General features: G+C 34.1%; 1 protein-coding gene across 1 annotated transcript; it reads right to left on the bottom strand.

Moving 5' to 3' along the window:
• Positions 1-6,430: 6,430 nt before the first annotated feature.
• On the bottom strand, positions 6,431-14,109 carry Smp_101970 (putative placenta-specificprotein 8 protein (C15 protein) (Onzin)). Its single transcript, XM_018789094.1, has 3 exons — positions 13,944-14,109; positions 12,900-13,039; positions 6,431-6,798 (listed from the first exon to the last, which is right to left on the bottom strand). Exons 1-3 carry the CDS (start codon positions 14,032-14,034, stop codon positions 6,685-6,687), a joined length of 345 nt encoding a protein of 114 aa, XP_018654572.1. The 5' UTR covers positions 14,035-14,109; the 3' UTR covers positions 6,431-6,684.
• Positions 14,110-20,425: the final 6,316 nt, after the last annotated feature.

The raw sequence follows: 20,425 nt of genomic DNA, 5'->3' as shown, positions 1-20,425 counted from the left end.
GAAAACCTGGAAGCCCTGGACGGCCGTTTAATCCTATTGTGGGACTCCGCAGCAGTGCGCATCCACGATTTCGCCTCGCGAGATTCGAACCCAGGTTTTCCATAGTGGTCTAGCTTCAATTGATTCATGATTTCAACTATATATAAAAATTACTAAAAATCTCCACAAACAACCCCCATATCAGAGATTTATTGCTTGACTATTTCAAACTTCCAGTTTGTTGAATATTTAGCTAAATTTATAATTGTATATATATACACCACTTATTGGGTTAAGAAGTAAAGCGGATGTACCTAAAAGTTCAAACTACACAATATTCTAAGTTTGTGTTCAAATTGCTTTTTGTTTTGTTTTTTTAATGAGAAGTTTCAGTTGACTTTAGTAAGAAAAAAAGCCAACTATTTCTAATTAGAACTAAATATTAATAGTTAATCGGAATGTTTCACAACAGTATGAAATCCGCATTTACCAAATGTCTTTTCTTTATATCAGAAAAGGTGTTAATTCTTAGTAATTTTCATAAGATAATAGAATTACTGTCTAATATTGATTTGTATTTCAGCTTGAAGTTTTGAAAGTAAATTTATGAAATCAGACTTACAAACTTTCTAGATTGAAGCACAGTAACTGGATTAATTATATTGTCGAATGCTTTCCCGGTCAAAAGTGGGGTGATACAAGGTAGTTTCTTAAGTCCTTTACTCTTTTTAGCTTATTTAAGTGATATTTGCTGTTTTTTTTTGTGTGGGCAAGCCTCATCTATATGCATATGATCTTAAGATAGTGTGTTCATTTTCTCCTCATCAGCTGAACAATATACATAACGGCATGAGTCTGGAGATCAGTAATGTCGCTTACTGATCCTCAAAATGGAAGTTGAAGCTTTATACAAATAAATGTGGGGGGATTTGCATTTGTAAAAATTTACTCAACCTGGTCCTAAATATGAATGATAAGGTGTTATTCAACTTAAATACAGTGGTGGACTTGGGACCTAGGTATTCCAACAAGTTGTCCTTCTCAGAACAGATCTTGAAACAGGCCTCCAAGTCTCAACGTCTTTTGGGTTGCATAACTCATAAGCTCCATAACTACGAGTCAGGCATTTAAATGTACAAACTATGTGTTCGACTACTCAAAGAATGTTGCATATTTATTCGAAGTAGTGTCCGCATAAAGGATAAATTAAGGCTGGTATCCGTTCAAAGACGATTTACTCCCCTCATTTTTGGGACTGGTTTTACCTTAAATTATAACCCCAGATGTAATAAACTTAGACTTGGGCCTTTATGAAAACGCAGACTCAAACCAAATCTAATATTTTTCTTCAAAATGCTTAATAAACTATTTTATACATCCTGTGAAGCAATTAAATATTGAGAAACTCCTAGTTACAGCATCCGTAACTCTTTGTCATTAGTGAAAAAATCCCATTCTCTCCATATAGATTACTTCATCGGTAAATTTTCCAGACTCAGGAATAATTCACCACAATCTGTCCGTAAAATAAAATCACTCCCATCCTTTGTTCGCTGCATCGATGCTTAAAACTCCTCTGGAAATGTCTTAAAGGTGCTTACACCTGTAAGTATATCCCATTCCACAAGTGAGATTATGGGAACCTAAACTGTTTAATCGTTTTTATTACTTAACTTACTAAGTAAGCCTCCCTCCCTGCCGTTACTTTACACTAACACCGACCCCGGTAACCCCAAATAATTTGAATATTATCTAACACGAATGATAAATCATGAAATAACCTGGCACACAAATTTTGGTAGACCTGGCTGATTTATGGTAGTAATTATTTATTTTGTTGTTTCATTCTTTCTGCTCCTGTTTTATTTTCTCTAGTTGTAGGTGATTATAATTAATTTGTTATGGTGAAGAAAATGACCTTGAATACACCATTCATACACCAACGGGATATTCAATTAGAAGGAGTTCAAAGCTCCCGGCTGATGTCTTTCGTTGCTGTAATACGTGTTTAAAATGTACCACTTAAACGATTTTTGAACTAGAACACTTCAAACAATCTAACATCACATATCTGTCCTCTACATTTAATATTACCATCTATATCAAGCTAATCACTCCTGTAAACTGGCATGAGTTCTGTAATTATTATTTTCAGAATATAACTGCATATAATTACTATATTACATAGTTTTGAGGATGATTTATATATTGTTTGTGTTTACAGAGATAATCGACAACATTATAGGAGGCTTTAATTCTGATAACTTTCTAGAAAGAAATTATTATGTAACTTGTGTTGTTTTACTCTTGTGAAACGTTGTATTACAGTCACTTAATGGTATCCACTAACTACTGAATACCGACTTAGTGGTTTCCGAGTATTATGTTACCTGCAAGGCCTGCAGGTCCTGCAAGAGTCCTTTGAAGTAATTGGACGTTCACACTTCTGAAAAAACTCAAAGTACATCAAAGCAATTGTTTATTTCTTTTTGTTTATCAATGGTTTTTCAAATTTTGCCAGTCGACAATGAAACTATTTTTAATCTAAAGCAACCTTTACGAACTTCTTGTCTCACATTTAATTCTCTTGATTAACTGTTGTAGCGGTGGAACAACAAAGCATGTAAACCAAATTAATTCTATTGTATTGTTTTGTAAGTTGTAAATCTACGCGTTCATTATAGTTTATAAATAAAGATTCTAAAAGTTTAGGAAAGTTAATTGATGTCCGGTGGATTATGAGTGAAAAATTCTGCCCTCGTAATTTGAGCCATGATTCTATCTAAGATCAGGGTTTAATGAAACAAATTTTAGATAACCTATTGTATATAATAGTGTTACTTATCACTATGATCTATTTATAGTTAGAGTAACATGAAATACATAAACAGTTCGACCGGTGTTTACAATATAACACAGACGACTGACAAATCAATGCAAGAGCTCTTATGTATTCAGTGGATGGAACATGGGTGTTAAGGTATGAATAGTATTCACATAGAGAGTGACTAACTAGCTAGGTCATCTCACTAAATCAAAACACTAAAAGACGACTGTTAATTATCTTCTGTCATCATCTGAGAAGAAACAATTCATAAGTTATGCTCAAGGTCATATGTACTAAAATTTATTGAATGTGAGAAATATGTATTATAACTTAGTCTTTACATTACCAACATTTTATTAAATGAATAGAACATAACATCAGTCATGACAATAGTCAGCCACTATCCATCTTTGCTTACAATGCTTGTGATTTAAGGCTGTATCGAGGCAATACGCACAGTATGCACATATGCCAATTAAAGACTGACCAGTTGCAGTCCTAAACATCAAGCCATTAATAATAATAATAATAATAATCAATGGGAAGATTCAAACAAACAATACTAAGTGAATTTAAACTGCTCCCCGTTGCACAAGCAAGTGGCTATCAGGACTCAGTAGCTGAGTGGATAACGCGATGGCGTTTGAAGCGAAAGGTACTGGGTTCGAGCTCCAGAGTGAACATCAACTCCGAGATGCGTGTACATCCAGCTGACGAGTCCTGAATAAGACGAAACACGCGTCCTGGAATTCCACTTCTAGCCACTATCCATCTTTGTTTACAATGCTTGTGATTTAAGGCTATATCGAGACAATACGCACAGTATGCACATATGCCAGTAAGAAACTGACCAGTTGCAGTCCTAAACATCAATGAGAAGATTCAAGCAAACAATACTAAGTGAATAGTCAGCCATGTTTTAAAGTCTTTATTAATCATCACTAGACAAAAGCTTGTTTTCCACAAAATAACATGAACTTACATGCAGTTTTCGTCCAATATACACACATATATCATAATAATATTACACAAACGAGATTACTTTTTGAGATAGTTAGAATTTTGGAATGTTAATGTATTAAAATGTAATTAAAAACTCCTGATAATTCTGAAATATGACACTGGTGAACGTTCACTAAAGCTCTTCAAGACTTCACATTATGTATGGGATAATTGAAAGACCGCTAAAGTAATAACATACATAATATTCACCACCTAAATGACTTTCATTGATGTACTGTCGAAAACTAAGGATGTGGGAGTTATGATTATACAATTCTTACAAGTCACAAGATAAAATGAATTGACAATACAGAACTCCATGATGTCTATTGATTCTCTAACTAATGTCATTTCAAAATCTATGAAATGCCCCCATCAAAATCACCTCAGTTAATAAGTGTAGAGTAGTTTGTTTACAGATGGAAACATAACGATAACTAAATTATTTTGTTTGACACAGTTGTGGTGAATATCACTGATTACTTGTTGATAATATAAGAAATGTCTTTGACACAATCAATTAGTACAAATGATTCTATGAATCTTACATCACTACGTACTGCCTACAAGTTTATTAAGCCAAAAAGTTCAATGATTGGGTTGTTTAAAGAGTTTTCATGTTCTATCACTTAGAATTTAAAGGAAAATTCTTTGTAGAATATTGTTTATTAGAAGGAATTCGATAGCTTACTATTCATCAGTATTATTAAGAAAATCTCATAAAGCTAATTTATGACAACGCTGACTGAACAACATTTTTTAAACTTCATGAGAGTCTCGTGAAAAGAGGATTCATTACATTCGGTACATTTTCAAATGGTAGTTAACTAGAAGATTGAAAAAAGCGTCATCAGAATATTCCAAAATAGTGTTTCATTCAACTCAGTGATTTTCTTTTTTAAAAAACCTTAAAGGTGGTTTCATACTGTTGTTGTATCAATTTGATTTCGATCTGGTGTTTCAGATTATTTTTTTGAAATCGCAATTTCTTTAGTTTTGTATGTCGAAAAATGTTGGTAGTTCTCAATAAATTAATGGAACTTCTTTTCAACTAATCCATTTCCATAACGAGAAACGGAATATAATTTTGTCCATTGTGAGAATAAATTACCAACCTGTTCACTAAACGCGATTTCCTAAACTAAACAGCATTTCAACTAACGATTCATGCATATTATTAGGAATGTAGCGTGAGATTGTGGTTGAGGCAGAATCAAAAGCAAGCAGACAATATTTGAGTGTCATTCTTAGTATGAAATAATCAACCGAAATGACGATGACAAATTGTAAACCTATTGAAGCTTTTTTAATTGAGAATATACTGAGTGACTTAAAATGTTTTTCGGAGACTATGTCAATTTGATAAACCTGATTATTATCTACTAAATTGTTTAATTTTTCAGCCATTATTGGTTCAACAACATTTTGACGTTTATATAAATAATCAGCTAACTTTCTCTTCCCAAAGAAATATAAATAAACTAGATTCCTGAATACTACAGATGACATTTTTCAAATGTTAAGTAACTGATGAGTAGTGGGCCAGATAATCGTTTTTTTCATAACATTCTCATCACCGTTAAATTAAGTAGATTTGGATGTACGTCAGTATATTTACAAAACTTATATCTTCAGAAAAACACAAATCTCACACATGACCCGTGTACATCAAGTCAGTAGGTGATGTCAGTGCCGTTGCCATATTAATATTATCAATAACTTCAGAGGTCTGCTCATACTCTATTCCGTTGTTCTTTCAGTAGCCATAATTTTATGGTGGTTGACAGAGATTATCGTGTGACAGAGTGGAATGATGCGGTATGAATTATAAACTTTTGCTATTATACTTATTCTTGTAAAATTTAAGGATATGAAAAGAACATACATTGCTGTTTACCATTATTGTGCTGTAACGTTTTGATTTTTATTCCGTTGTATAAGAGTGGCTTTAATAGTTAAATTATTCATGTTATAATTCTCCTTGACCGTGTATATTTGGTAAACGCTGAATATTTTCTAGTATTCTAAGCTCCATTATTCTCTGTGCTTGTCTAACTGATCATAAAATAAATAATATTCAGACAAGAACTTATAGTTTTGCAAAGATCACACAATACTTTTCGGAGGGAAATTCGGTTTACCATTCAATAATGACAGAATATACCTTTCTTCAGTTTTATTTAAGATTGTCTGACCTGAAACAGTACAAGATCAATCTCTGACTTAATTCCATTCATAGTTTTTGTACATCTCTTTATGAATACAGCATCTGATTAGAAGAAAAAGAATCTATATTTTTAATTAACTGGATATTTCATCTTCTGTATTCATTCAGTAAGTGTGTACTGCTCCGAAGAACAAATCGAATTCAGTCAATTGGTCATTGCTACAAACATTCTTTAACAGAGCTTCTCATTAACATAGATGTACATCAAGATATTAGATAGTTTAAACATTTCATGGAGGTGATCACAGTCAATCAGTATCAACTAAAGAACTTATAAAATATAATGGACAATTTTCTCCTTTTAGCTTTAATGTTTTTCAATATTTCTTGGTAGACACTTTGAACCTACTGCTCACCAATATATGAAAGTATTAGTCAAATTAAGTATACAGTGGTTGATCAGATTAAAAATATGTATTTATTATTTATCATACAAATGCATCATTGTGAGTTTTTCAACAAAAAAGAGCCAGTGAAATGAATGAAAACTGTTTCAAACATAATGGGATGGTTCATAGAATTTGCAAAACTACCCCTTTTACGATAAAAGAATAAAAATATTGTGACTTTAAAGAGACGAATAAATGTTTATCGAAACATTAAAGAAATGTGAGAAAATAAACTGAACAATGTAACTGTCTGTTTCGCTTCAAACATTTAGTATCCCACTAGTCGCTTCCACATACTTCATATCACGATCTAATTGACAGGCTGCACACAATGGACAAAAGTATTCCTTCAGATAGTCTTTGCACAAAGTACCCTAATAATAGAAAAATGAAAGTGATGAAATGTGATATGATGTAGATTTTTAAAAAAATACCAGGAATGCTTTTTCTTTACAAGAGTAAACAGAAATTTTTTTGTTTCTGGTTGTTTATATTGAAACAATTAAACTGTTTTACTCCAGTTGAAAAGTTTTTATCATTCGGAAGTTCATTCTCTAAAGAACGTAGCACTGAATCTAGGTTACGCTAGTATTTCACTCATTAGTTTACTGCCTTTACTACTGAATAGTAGATAGTTTTACTACAACGACATACGTGGAAGATTCAAATAGCTTGTCAACTAGGAGCGTAATGTCGTCAACACACTTTCTTAATAAATATCAGTTAAAAAAAGGCTGAGCATATCATATACTATGTGTGTTGTTTCATATAGAAAATAAGGCAGTGATTTTACTTCCTAATCTATACCTTGGCTGACAGAATTTAGTGGTTTAGTTTAAATACTTACAATAATAGTACATCGGCTTGTTTCTTTGGAGTTTATTCTTCTGATGGTTGAAAAAGAAGAACCAGTAAACATCAGAAAACGATGATAAAGTAATAGAACAGAATGGGACTTCCAAAGTTAATTCCCATCCTATATACAACTTTTTAGTAATAGGAATAAGTCATTTAGCAATTAAAATTTTGTTCTATGAAATATGTAGTCTGAGATTCAAAGACCTACTAGGATGTGCGGATTTTATTGAAGATATATTATTTGATATTTGAATTAGATTGAGATTGCTTAAAAGTCAAGATTGGAAAAGACCGTGTATTTTAATCTTGGAATATTCTCATTAGGTATTCATTTACATTCTGAATCTCAGATTTATCCAGTTTTAAAATACTTGGATGTGGTTCACGTCTAGAAATACATGAGGCTGCTTATTTAAGAATTAATTTCTATTTCGTCTATACATAAGATGAAAAGAATAGATGTTTAACCCTTTGCAACTATGCTTATAAAATGGATAACTTATTTTTAAAAATACCAAGGGCTTTATTAGGAGAGTTCGTTTAGCTCTGAGGTCAAGACAGTATAACGTTTGCTACTACTGAATGACTGAATAATGCAACAGTTTAAAAAGTCATATTTTCGATCTGAAACCTGTACAAAAGTTGGATTCAATCAAATAAATAGACATATTTTAGGATTAACTCAGAAAGGAAAATAGGGAATTTCGGTATATAACCAAGTCCCCCAGGAGATTTTGTTGAAGAATTCGCCAAATTTATTTCGTCGAATGACACCGGATAGTGTTATTAGGGCCCACCTAGTTCCCATTTTTATTGTGAATACGAGAAGATTCAGTTTTCTGAGCTTACAAATGAGTGGAACTGGGATTACTTTAGAATACTCCATTGGTTCTTAAGATGATACTGATTTGTAGTTGTGTCTGAAAATCAATCAAAATGATAGTGATGATTACCAACTTAAATGTATATATTTCCATACTTTCAGCGTACTTACGTGTCATATGTTGGACAAATCTCAGGTTAATATCAATTATCACTTTTGGGCACAAATGTTTACGAATAGCTGATTTCTCACGTCCTGGATTACCTAACAACTCCTTCAGGATCTGATAGCTGTACAGTTCACTTGATAAGATGTATGTTTAGATCAAAGCACTTTTTAAAAATGTGTAATCTTCTACTAGTGCTATAAATAAGCCTTTAGAAAATGTAAGTAATATACAAGAGTTTCTTTCATGTCATTTAGAACTATCTTTGATCGTGTTTCCATGGAATTATTGTATGAAGTACTGGTTGATTTTGTTCCAATACGTCATTGTGAAATAACCTGCTTCATAAATAAGGCGTTCAAATACATTGATAGTTAGTGCTATGAAAATACTCATAATGGTTTAATGTGAGTTACTTCAGCAGAGTGCTTTATTCCATACTCCAATTCTGATGCCTGTTTATATGAAAACTTAAAGCTGATGATAATTATCATCCCCTTTGCATTGTGCATATCTAAATACAATAATATGCCCATATTTAGAAAATATTTTAGAAAACTAGCCCAACAGAGTCCTCACATGAAGAATACCCGAATTCCTTACGAAGTTGACGCAAAAGTGTATGTGCGGGACTATAGACATGGGTATGATAGATGGATAGAGGGTGAAGTCGCAAAGAGACAGTATAAATTGGTTTTGGTCTACTATACAAGATAATTTTATCTAATAAATTACATGAAGTATGTTTAGAGTTAATCACCTAAAGAACCATTCAGTCGCTTTATACATTAGAATTATACATTCAGATAATGATCTAATCATATTTGGCTAGCAGTAACTCCGCCTGTAGCTCCTCCGGGGGCTACTGCCGGTCCCAAGCCCGGGTAAAGGAGGAAGGTTGGGCATGGGGTTAGCGACCACATCCCGTAGAAAACAAACTCGCTAAAAAACGCTAACCAGAAAAAATTATTCAAACCATTCAGACTCTGCCCTGGGAATAGAAGGAATAATTATGACGTCTCATGATGAAAGCCGAGTTCCTTCGGAGGTCATGAGGCTGATGCACCTTCTTACAACCAGAGCGACAATTTTTATAGGTACATGGAATGTCCGGACAATGTGGGAGACCGGCAGAGTCTTCCAAATTGCTGTGGAAATGAGGAAATACAACCTGGAAGTGCTTGGAATCAGTGAAACACATTGGACGCAGGTTGGACAACAACGACTAGCTTCAGGGGAACTTCTGTTATACTCCGGTCATGAAGAAGAAAATGCCCCACATACACAAGGAGTGGCATTGAGGCTGTCCAGAAAAGCACAAAATGCACTTATTGGATGGGAATCTCATGGACCGAGGATCATCAAAGCCTCCTTCAAAACAAAGAGAGAGGGCATTACAATGAACGTCATCCAATGTTATGCGCCGACCAACGACTACGATGAAGAAGCTAAAGACCAATTCTACGATAGGCTGCAGTCAATCTTCGAGAAGTGCCCAACCAAGGACCTGACCATTCTGATGGGAGATTTCAATGCCAAGGTTGGAAAGGACAACACTGGATACGAAGACGTCATGGGACGACATGGACTGGGAGAAAGGAACGAAAACGGTGAGAGATTTGCAAACCTATGTGCCTTCAATAAACTGGTCATAGGTGGCACCATATTCCCACACAAAAACATACACAAAGCCACTTGGATTTCACCGGATCACACTACACAAAATCAAATCGACCATATCTGCATCAACAAAAGTTCAGGAGGACGATGGAGGATGTGAGAACCAGGAGAGGAGCTGATATAGCATCCGATCATCATTTGCTGGTCGCTAAGATGAAACTAAAACTTAAGAAGCACTGGACAACGGCGCGGATAACATCACAAAAGTTTAATACGGCCTTTCTTCGAGATGCAGACAAACTCAACAAATTCAACATAGCCCTCAGCAACAGGTTTCAGGCCTTTCATGATCTACTCAATGGAGAAGGAACTACCGTGGAGAGCAACTGGAAAGGGATCAAGGAGGCACTCGTTTCAACATGTCAGGAGGTTCTGGGCCGAAAAAAGCACCATCACTAGGAATGGATCACTGTCGGTACACTGGATAAAACTGAAGAAAGGAGCAACAAGAAGGCAGCAATCAACACCAGCCGAACAAGAGCAGAAAAAGCCAAGGCACAAGCCGAATACACAGAAGCAAACAAGCAAGTGAAGAGAAGCATCAGAACCGACAAACGTAAATATGTGGAAGATTTAGCAATGATAGCGGAAAAGGCTGCAAGAGAGGGAAACATGAGACAATTGTATGACACAACAAAGAAGCTTGCTGGAACTTACCGTAAACCAGAAAGACCAGTGAAAAGCAAGGAAGGCAAAGTAATCACCGACATTGAAGAACAACGAAACAGGTGGGTAGAACACTTCAAAGAACTCTTGAATCGACCAGCTCCACTGAACCCACCCAACATCGAAGCAGCACCCACAGACCTCCCAATCGATGTTGGCCCACCAACAATTGAAGAGATCAGCATGGCCATTAGACAAATCAAGAGCGGCAAAGCAGCGGGACCAGACAACATCCCGGCAGAGGCACTGAAAGCAAATGTAGCAGCAACTGCCAAGATACTAGTACCAATAGACTGGAAAAAGGACTTCTGATCAAGATACCAAAGAAAGGCGATCTCAGCAAGTGTGATAAGTACAGAGGCATCACTCTTCTCTCAATACCAGGAAAAGTCTTCAACAGAGTATTGTTAAACAGGATGAAGGATTCCGTAGACGCCTAACTTCGAGATCAACAGGCTGGATTTCGTAAGGATAGATCGTGTGCAGACCAAATCGCAACTCTACGGATCATTGTGAAACAATCAATCGAATGGAATTCATCACTCTACATCAACTTCATTGACTACGAGAAGGTATTTGATAGCGTGGACAGGACAACACTATGGAGGCTTCTTCGACACTACGGCGTGCCTGAGAAGATAGTCAATATAATACAGAACTCCTATGATGGACTAAACTGCCAAATCGTCCACGGAGGACAACTCACCGACTCATTCGAGGTAAAGACCGGTGTTGGGCAAGGTTGCTAACTCTCACCCTTTCTCTTTCTCCTGGTGATCGACCGGATCATGAAGACGTCAACATCTGGAGGAAATCACGGGATACAGTGGACAGGCAGGATGCAGCTTGGCGATTTAGACTTCGCGGATGATCTGGCTCTTCTATCACAAACGCAACAACAAATGCAGGAGAAAACGACCAGTGTAGCAGCAGCCTCAGCAGCAGTAGGTCTCAATATAAACAAAGGGAAAAGCAAGACTCTCCGATACAATACAATATGCACCAATCAAATTACACTTGACGGAGAAGCTTTGGAGGATGTGGAAACATTTACATATCTGGGCAGCATCATTGATGAACACGGTGGATCAGATGTAGATGTGAGGGCGCGGATAGGCAAAGCAAGAGCAGCATATCTACAACTGAGGAACATCTGGAGCTCAAAACAATTGTCAACCAACACCAAGGTTAGAATTTTCAATACAAATGTGAAGACAGTTCTACTGTATGGGGCGGAGACGTGGAGAACTACGAAAACCATTATCCAGAAGATACAAGTGTTTATTAACAGCTGTCTACGCAAGATACTTCGGATCCGTTGGCCAGACACTATCAGCAACAAGTTACTGTGGGAGGCAACAAACCAGATTCCAGCGGATGAAGAAATCAGGAAGAAGCGCTGGAAGTGGATTGGGCACACCTTGAGGAAATCACCCAATTGCGTCACAAGACAAGCCCTCACATGGAATCCTGAAGGTCGAAGGAGAAGAGGAAGACCAAAGAACACATTACGCCGAGAAATAGAGACAGACATGAGAAGAATGAACAAAAACTGGATAGAACTAGAAAAGAAAGCGCAGGACAGAGTGGGTTGGAGAATGCTGGTTGGCGGCCTATGCTCCATTGGGAGTAACAGGCGAAAGTAAGTAAGTAAGTAAGTAAGTAAGTAAGTAAGTAAGTAAGTATATAGTGTTGATTTTACTAATGAATAGATGCTATGGTTAAACAAATAAGTGTATAAGTTAATGACTTAAGCATTACCCTTTCTAAGATATTTCAACTGAATAAATACACGAAATCAGCAATGAAACCTCAAATAAAGACAAACAATTTGGGGAGACATCATAAATCATAAATTTAAGGGGTATCATGAATCGAACGGAATAAAACGGTCTTACCTATTGGTTTAAAGTGGTGATGCTTATAACTAGTGCATTCATGAAATCAGACTTCTAGACAATCATAATTTTTAGACCATTATTTGTAAACTGATGGATAGTATAGGAACAAATGTACTGTCTATTTAATTTCATTCATATTATTATATCATTAATGTAATTATAGTGTTTTAGGAAAATACCATAAAGGTTTCCTATACTATTAATAGTATATTTCTAGATAATTGTAAGCTGAATATCTGTCAAGTAAATGTCGCTTCATTGTATGCTATCAATAAAGTCCATATCAGTGTCGTAAGTGATCTCATTTTAAGAATGAACAAAATTCGACAATAGGTTCAGGAAATTGGTTAATTATTTGATAGGAATTTCAACTCAACTCACTTGTATATTATGTTTAGCTCGATGGTATGCTCTTAACGTGAAACCAGGGCATATAATAAAACATGGGGTTGCGCAACATTCATCATATCGACGATACATGTAGCACATGTAACAGGGATAACAGCAAAGCACAAGCCAACCTAAAATTTAAAAAAACCGTCTAATTCAAGAAAACATTTCAAGATTTGATGCAAAAATAAACTACACAAAGTGTTATTTTGTTTTGTGCTTATTTTTTATCCAAAGGTTTGATCGAAATGACTCAAGACAAATCCAAAGAATGATGGAATCGTTTTGTATAGTTATAATGTAAAATTACTGCTTCTTGGATATTCTGTAATAGTTATAACATCCGTTACATTGTAGGACGCGTTATCTGAGGTTGAAAATATCTGTGATAAAAAGCCAACACAAGAATTGTAGTGCTTATGGTTTTAACTAGGGAATAGATACTAAAGAATCATTATTAAACTATAGGCTGAGATAGCTCTCTATTAATCATGGATATTGCATTGTAGTTTAATTGATACCGCACTTTTAAAAATATAATACACCGTTAAGTTTGAAACTGAAATTTTAACTCTTTTTGTTATGAATTGCAATCAAAATCACTTGTGAATATGACTGAAACTAACACTAATCTGAAGGGGTTTTGTGGAGATTTCAGTATTTTCATAGTTGAAAGCATGAGTCAATTGAAGCTGGGTTCGAATCTTGCGAGGCGTGATCGTGGATGCGCACTACTGAGGAGTCCCACAATAGGACGAAACGGCCGTTCAGCGCTTCCAGGTTTTCCTTGGTGGTCTAGCTTCAATTGACTCATGATTTCAACTATGATAACACTAATCTGTCTCGTATGAGTATAATAGTCAACTAATAGAAAAATAGTCCAAATAGATAAATTTGAAATGTACCCTCAGTAGGAAGGAAGCATTCTTCTTTCATGAACTAATTTGAAAGTTATGAAATACTTCGGTTAATAATAATTCACATTTTAATCGAATACTAATAAATGAGTAAACAATAGAAGAAAAAACAACTTACATGAATTACAGTCATTTGTACAGTCAAATAGTCCATCATGCCAATCTCTTTGTCTAACTGCATATGGTTGCTTAGTTGTCGGACTGTCCATTTAAAAAGAAAAAGGATTATAGTATTCTGTTATTATTTAATTGTTAAAGATAATTATGGAAAGTGAGCGTTTTAATTATTAATAAAGAAAAGATTTATCAAGTTAAATAATAACAGAGAATAGAGTTATATATTAATGAGATTGTAGACATGTGTTAACTTATTTCATTGACTGGATTCAACACCAATAAGAAGTGCCTTAGAAACCATTGGTTATCTAATGAATAAATGTTTTTTTATACTCATGTAAACAAAAATGGTTTGGGATTGGTTAATTATCAATTGATCATTGTAGGTACAAAATTGAAGGTGGACTTCATTCGTTATGTCAGTATACAAATATTTGTGTTGACAAATAGAAAATCTGGTTACGAGTTTCAATTTTTGGTTAGTTATCAAGGAATCAATTTCAGAAAGGAACTTGGATAGTTCAAATTTGATCAACTAAAGATATCAGTGGTACACTGAATATTAAAATAAATAAAGTGATTCTTCTGGTTATTACTCCAGGAGTTCAGAGAGAGGTGAAGTATACTGACTATTGAGCAGTTAGCTATATCTTGGAAAAACTAGTATTATCAAATAGGAATTAAACGAATAATAAGTGGAGGCTTTTATTATCATAATGATTCACTTATTACATGTAGTCTCAGACGAATGATTTTAGGGAAATAGTAAAAGTTAAAAATTAATTAAAAATGAAAAGTCGTTGAAAGATGCATCTAAATATTGCATTTTAAAATAAAGTAAAATAACATAACATAACTGAAAGTGAATTCATTTAACTAATGATATTTATTTAAACACATAAATATTGGTACAAAGGGGCACCAAATAGATATGCGCCACACTAGTCAATTGATTTGTATGTGGGCTGTGATACTGCCCGGGTGCCCAGACCGAAGCAGGTGGTTTTCTTAGGCGGCCACACCTCGAGCTTTTGGCCTAAAGATGTAATCCACAAGGCAGTGGAGGAACGTAAGCAAATGCAGTCTCATAGCAACCGGTGGGGCAACAATAGGATTATATGCTATTTGTTCCTTCAGGATTCTGGAGCCATGTGAACCATTAGCTTGGAACTAACATGTTCCAACTCCCCTAGATGGACGCTTCATATTCACTAATCCGGTTAAAGCGCCGGAAATTCGCTTTTCGTCCTCTCAATTTCGTAAACAATACCCCCGCCGCGAGAAGGCAGTAAGTAGGACTTCCCTGTCAGTGGTTGTTTGCATGTGGTCATGTGAGAGCGTTTCGAGAGGGAGATTGGGATCTCTCCACCCTCAGTCGTACCAGGGCATTTGGAGGCGAAGTCAGAAACGGCAATGAAGGAGCTTTCGATCACATTTTTCTAGTAACAAGTCGTTATATTTTACAAAAGATAAAACACTGATTTTTTGGAGCTGTGTCAAATTTTGTACCTAAGACAAAACCAAACTTTATTGAGTAAGTGAAGATATGTCTCAGTGTTTTCTTAATCAATTTTAACTTTATACCGTTGATTCCGTTCAAAAATCTGGTTAAAGCAGAAAATGACAACAATTCAAGATTACAATTAATTCGTCCTGTTTCTATGCTTTATCCTCAACTAAATACAAGGTATTAAATTTAATTAGTTTAAACAATAACACACTTGGAATTCTTATGAAATAAGCTGTCATCAATAAACACAATTGTTTGTGTATAATTTAAAGGGAGTTTTTAGAGCTTGTAGAAGGAAATAGACTGAGTGAAGGTAACAAAGAAGCTTATAGTTTCTTATGAATTATCACTATCCCTTATCAACATCGCTTCAAGGATAAACTATCAACATGATTAGCCATTATTCAGAAGGTATATCTATGCCAAATGTACAACTAACTTCGAATGTCTATTATGTATCAAACTCAGAGATAAGTTGGGAATTGGATATTTTTTAAATGGATATTTCAAATTAGACCATCGAAAGACTTCTTAGTTTAACTTAATAACGTTCTTCCATTTCATTAAACTGACTACAAAATCGCTAAGACTGATTGTAACTTAGCAATCGGCTTTTTACACACTACCACAGTATTTCTGACAAGTAATATGACATTTATTGAAGCTAACCACATACCATGACAAGATTTTTTTCTGTACGCAGCGACTGATAGTACCATATCACCTAATGAAAATGGGGCCGGAAATATCCATAAAAATAGCCTTTTTAAAGCATGTAAAAAGATGTTCAAGGTTTAAAGATGAATAAAATACTTAAGAAAAAAAGGTGTTAAGGAACATGACTGGTAAATTGCTTATCAAAGCTGAACCAACATTAAACTAACTTTTACAAAATTTAGGCACACACACGTGAGTAGATATAGCCGTCTATACTATGATATAATGTAAGAGATACCTTTCTGATTAACTTATTGAGAGGATTTATTACCAGTGATATCTCCGTAAAAATTGGAGATTCACAAAGTTTGTTTTGAGGAATATGAATTTGGTTCAGGAAGACTTTCTGTTTTGTATGTTTTTTTCAATAGATCGTAAAGAGCAATTGACTTATTGAAAGATGGATTTCAGAAAGGTTAGTTTATGCCTTTAGAAATCTGCTGAGAAAACTTCACACTAGCCTAGGCATATAGAACGGATGAGATTTGATTTTCTTGTTTCTCGGACACTATTCTATAAGTTCATGTGTTGTCCTTTCTTCCTAAGCCTTACATATGGGTTTTTGTTGTGTTTCATTATTTCCTTTCGTTAATAAAATATCCTCAGAAAGTAATTTTCATTTCAGTTCTTATCCCACTGTAAAGATAAGTGATGATAGTAATTATCAGAAGGCTTGAAGATTTATCGAACATCGATTATATGGTCGATATAAATTGATCAGTAGTTGATTATAGGCTCGGTGGTGAATTCTTTACTATCTTATCCATCTACTTATATATCTGGTTAATGAAGTTAAAGTGCATATTCAAGGCACATCTCAAAATCACTTCTTCTTAATAAACGATAAAGATTTCAATATCTATTCCGTTTATTTCTAAACATTGAAAGTTAATTTCTAAGCTACACTTTAAGTTACCTGATACACAATCAAAGGATTGAGAGTATATACCACACTCACTAATTTGCATCAATAAACTGAACAATCATAACAACAAACAACAACAAAAAATGTTTTTCAGTTTTACAAACTTTTTTTTCACCTGGAATCGCACTGAATTTTAAATTGAGATAAAATTTAAAAGAGTTTAATGTTCAATTTTTATTTAATGATAAACATGTTGTGACTTATTTAGTGAAATTTTTAAAAATGATACATTTTGGCAGAAGATGAAAGTAATAAATCTTGTAATAAATAAATAAGGCATCATTGTTCTCTTTTTTGTTCTTGTTCTCATGAACTTTGTATTTGATGTGTGTAATTTATTGTTGGTATTGTGATTGAACCTCTTGGATGAATATAACATAACTTATACAAAGATACGTTTTATCCTTTTGATATTCTATGAAGAGTGGTTATACTTTTTGTGAAGGTAACAGTGTGATGTGGGTTACTGATATTCACATAAGTAGTATATGGTGATGGTAGAGCATTAAATGTGTTTCAGTAGAAAATCGATAAGAAGAGAACGGGAACTGCACACAATTGGTACTAAAACGCATGAACAATTATAATCAGAGACTATGGACTATTATTTGCAGAAGGAACAGTCAAGATTGAGACAATTGATTGTTATTTTGCAAATTAACTATTCACTATATGGTTCTCATATTTTAATGAGACATTCTGTAATGTTATACATTAGGTTGACCCCACTTGTGTTTTGTTCACTACAATAGTAATGGAATTTTGAAGGTGTGTTTCATTGAATTAGGAATCGATAAATACTATGAACATAATTATCCGCTGAATTTATATTTTAACAAGATAAATTCATGTAAATTCGCCATCGTTTTCTGACCACATGGAGCATTATACCAATTCGTGATACTTACATGAACTTATAGTACCTCTGCTATAATTAAGGTTGTTCATGTTTACTTTTGTCAAGCCTTCCAATTTAACAAGCAGTGTTTATTTAAACGGTAACAGTTTATATATCTTCATATTATTATCACTTCTGTATGAACATATATGCTTGATCACATATAATAGCCTACTGACATATCCCTCTTTTTAGCTTAAATGTTAGTTGCTTAAATCGCTTGATAAATCATATATATATACTCGGCTCTTAATTCGCCTCTGTATCCGCTCCCTCGCTCGTGTTAGTGTGTTTGCTCAATTTCACTTGGTGTGCTTGTGGCTTATTGACCTGTGAGCTATTCGATAATAAACTGTAGTCAGTGCCTCGTGTTGCCTTCTTAAATTCATGTACCGTCGGGATTTATTTAATAGATGCTATGAGGGCGATTGATATATACGAAGCCGTAGGAATTATCTTGAAGATAATTAACTACAAGCTGTTGATATTCATTTTACTTACTATTGTAATTGTATCTTCTTAGAACTTTAACAGTTACTTTCATTTCATATATATTCATTGAATATTTGTTTAACTGTGACTGCTCCTATATTTTGTGTTCTTAGTTCTTATTTTGACTATCGACCGCCTTTATGGTATTAACACAGGTACTAATTGTTACATAGCTTATTCTATATTTATGTAAGTAATTATTATATAACTATTGTATGAAACATTTCCTTCTTAATTATTCATTAATGCGGTAAACACTTTAGACACCTCACGAAATGATATTTGTAAATACATCGTTTATTTTTGTGATAAACAATAGTATTACATTTTGGACGAATCTTGTGTTGTGATTTAGGGTTTTTACGCTTAACTCAGTTGTTTCTTGAGAAGGGTCAAACGAAATTAGCAAGCACATCAAGCAAATAAACTTATTACTCTCTATTTGACACGAATTAAAAGCTCATATGAATATAAATATACAAATTATCTGATCACAACATACCACAAATCGTGTACATATGTGTAAGCTGTAAGTGAAATGGGTCCGTAATTAATTAACAATAATTTGTGGACGATAAAATGTCTAACAATTTTTTTATGAATCTAACCGAAGCTTAAAATCAGAGGGGATATAATAACATAATAATCCAAGGATTGAATAATCAGGCAATAAAAATATGTATAACATTTCCTCTTAGAATAGTTCTGGAAGTTTAACTTCACCTTGACCCCTCTTGTATTCGCTCATATATAGCAGAAACCAATACTACTAGTTGTCTATGTGCTTATTTTTAGTAAATGTTGGTATTCAAAGCATGGCTCACGTTTAATATAGTTAGTTGACTTTCATTTCGACGAACTATTTAGAAAAAATTATTTATTGGATAACGTATCAATTTAAACTTTAACGAACAAAATTTGAGCAAAAGCACTCTCAAGTTCGTTAGGATACCCGTCTAAGTCTTGATACTACGATTTTCGTGTGACGTCAAATAGTTCTGCCACAAGGTCAGATTTTGTATATTAATCTTAGCGTTAATTTCGTGTTTATCATGTGTTAAATTACGCTTATTTGATCTATTCATGACTATCAGTGATAGTCTAGGATATATGTGAGAATTGTTATGTTATTTAAAACATACGATACCATTAGTTATTTTATCATGCTCTACGTTTTTAGACATTAACTAGTGAATTGACAAAATAAAGGAAATTCACCAGGTCTTATGGCCTCTATACCAGATCAGTTGGTGTTGTGGAACCAGTGATATTAAGAATCCAATTAAGTAAGGTCATCATTCATTTTCGAGTACATATATTGCAGTGCAACTATAATATACATTTGTAGATGAATCATGTAAACAACATTAAATACTAATCCGATAACAGCAATTTCAATCTCGTTCATTCAATTTTCTATTCCTACTTACTACGACGACTAATACAACTACAAACACTCCTCCTCCCTACTACTACTACTACTACTACTACTACTACTATCGCTTTCACTACCATCGAAGTTATTACAAAACAAATTATGACAGTTACTTTAACGACATTTTCCAATAATTCTAATAACAAAAACAACAACTATAATAACATACATGACAGTGAAAACGATAAAAATAACGACACTAAATATGATTCAAGGTGTGAAAGTTGTTTTTAAAAAGCGACACAATATACTGCACTATATACGTAGGAGACAACAAAAATAACTGGGAAGTCTACATAGCAATTTAAGACATTAACAAAGATGACAAAAATAACATAAAATATGAGCCAATCATTGACACTGAAAACCACAGAAATAACCGCGAAGGATTAGGCATGGCCCAATAAACTAAAAGACATGACCATAACTGTAAACGGATCATGTGATCAACAACAGTGAGAATGACGACATTAGCCTAACAAAACTGTTATAGATCGAGTGGTATG

This window comes from Schistosoma mansoni, chromosome W (assembly GCF_000237925.1).
Source record: "Schistosoma mansoni strain Puerto Rico chromosome W, complete genome".
In the NCBI taxonomy this organism is placed as follows: domain Eukaryota; kingdom Metazoa; phylum Platyhelminthes; class Trematoda; order Strigeidida; family Schistosomatidae; genus Schistosoma; species Schistosoma mansoni.
This window is presented reverse-complemented; position numbering and strand designations above follow the sequence as displayed.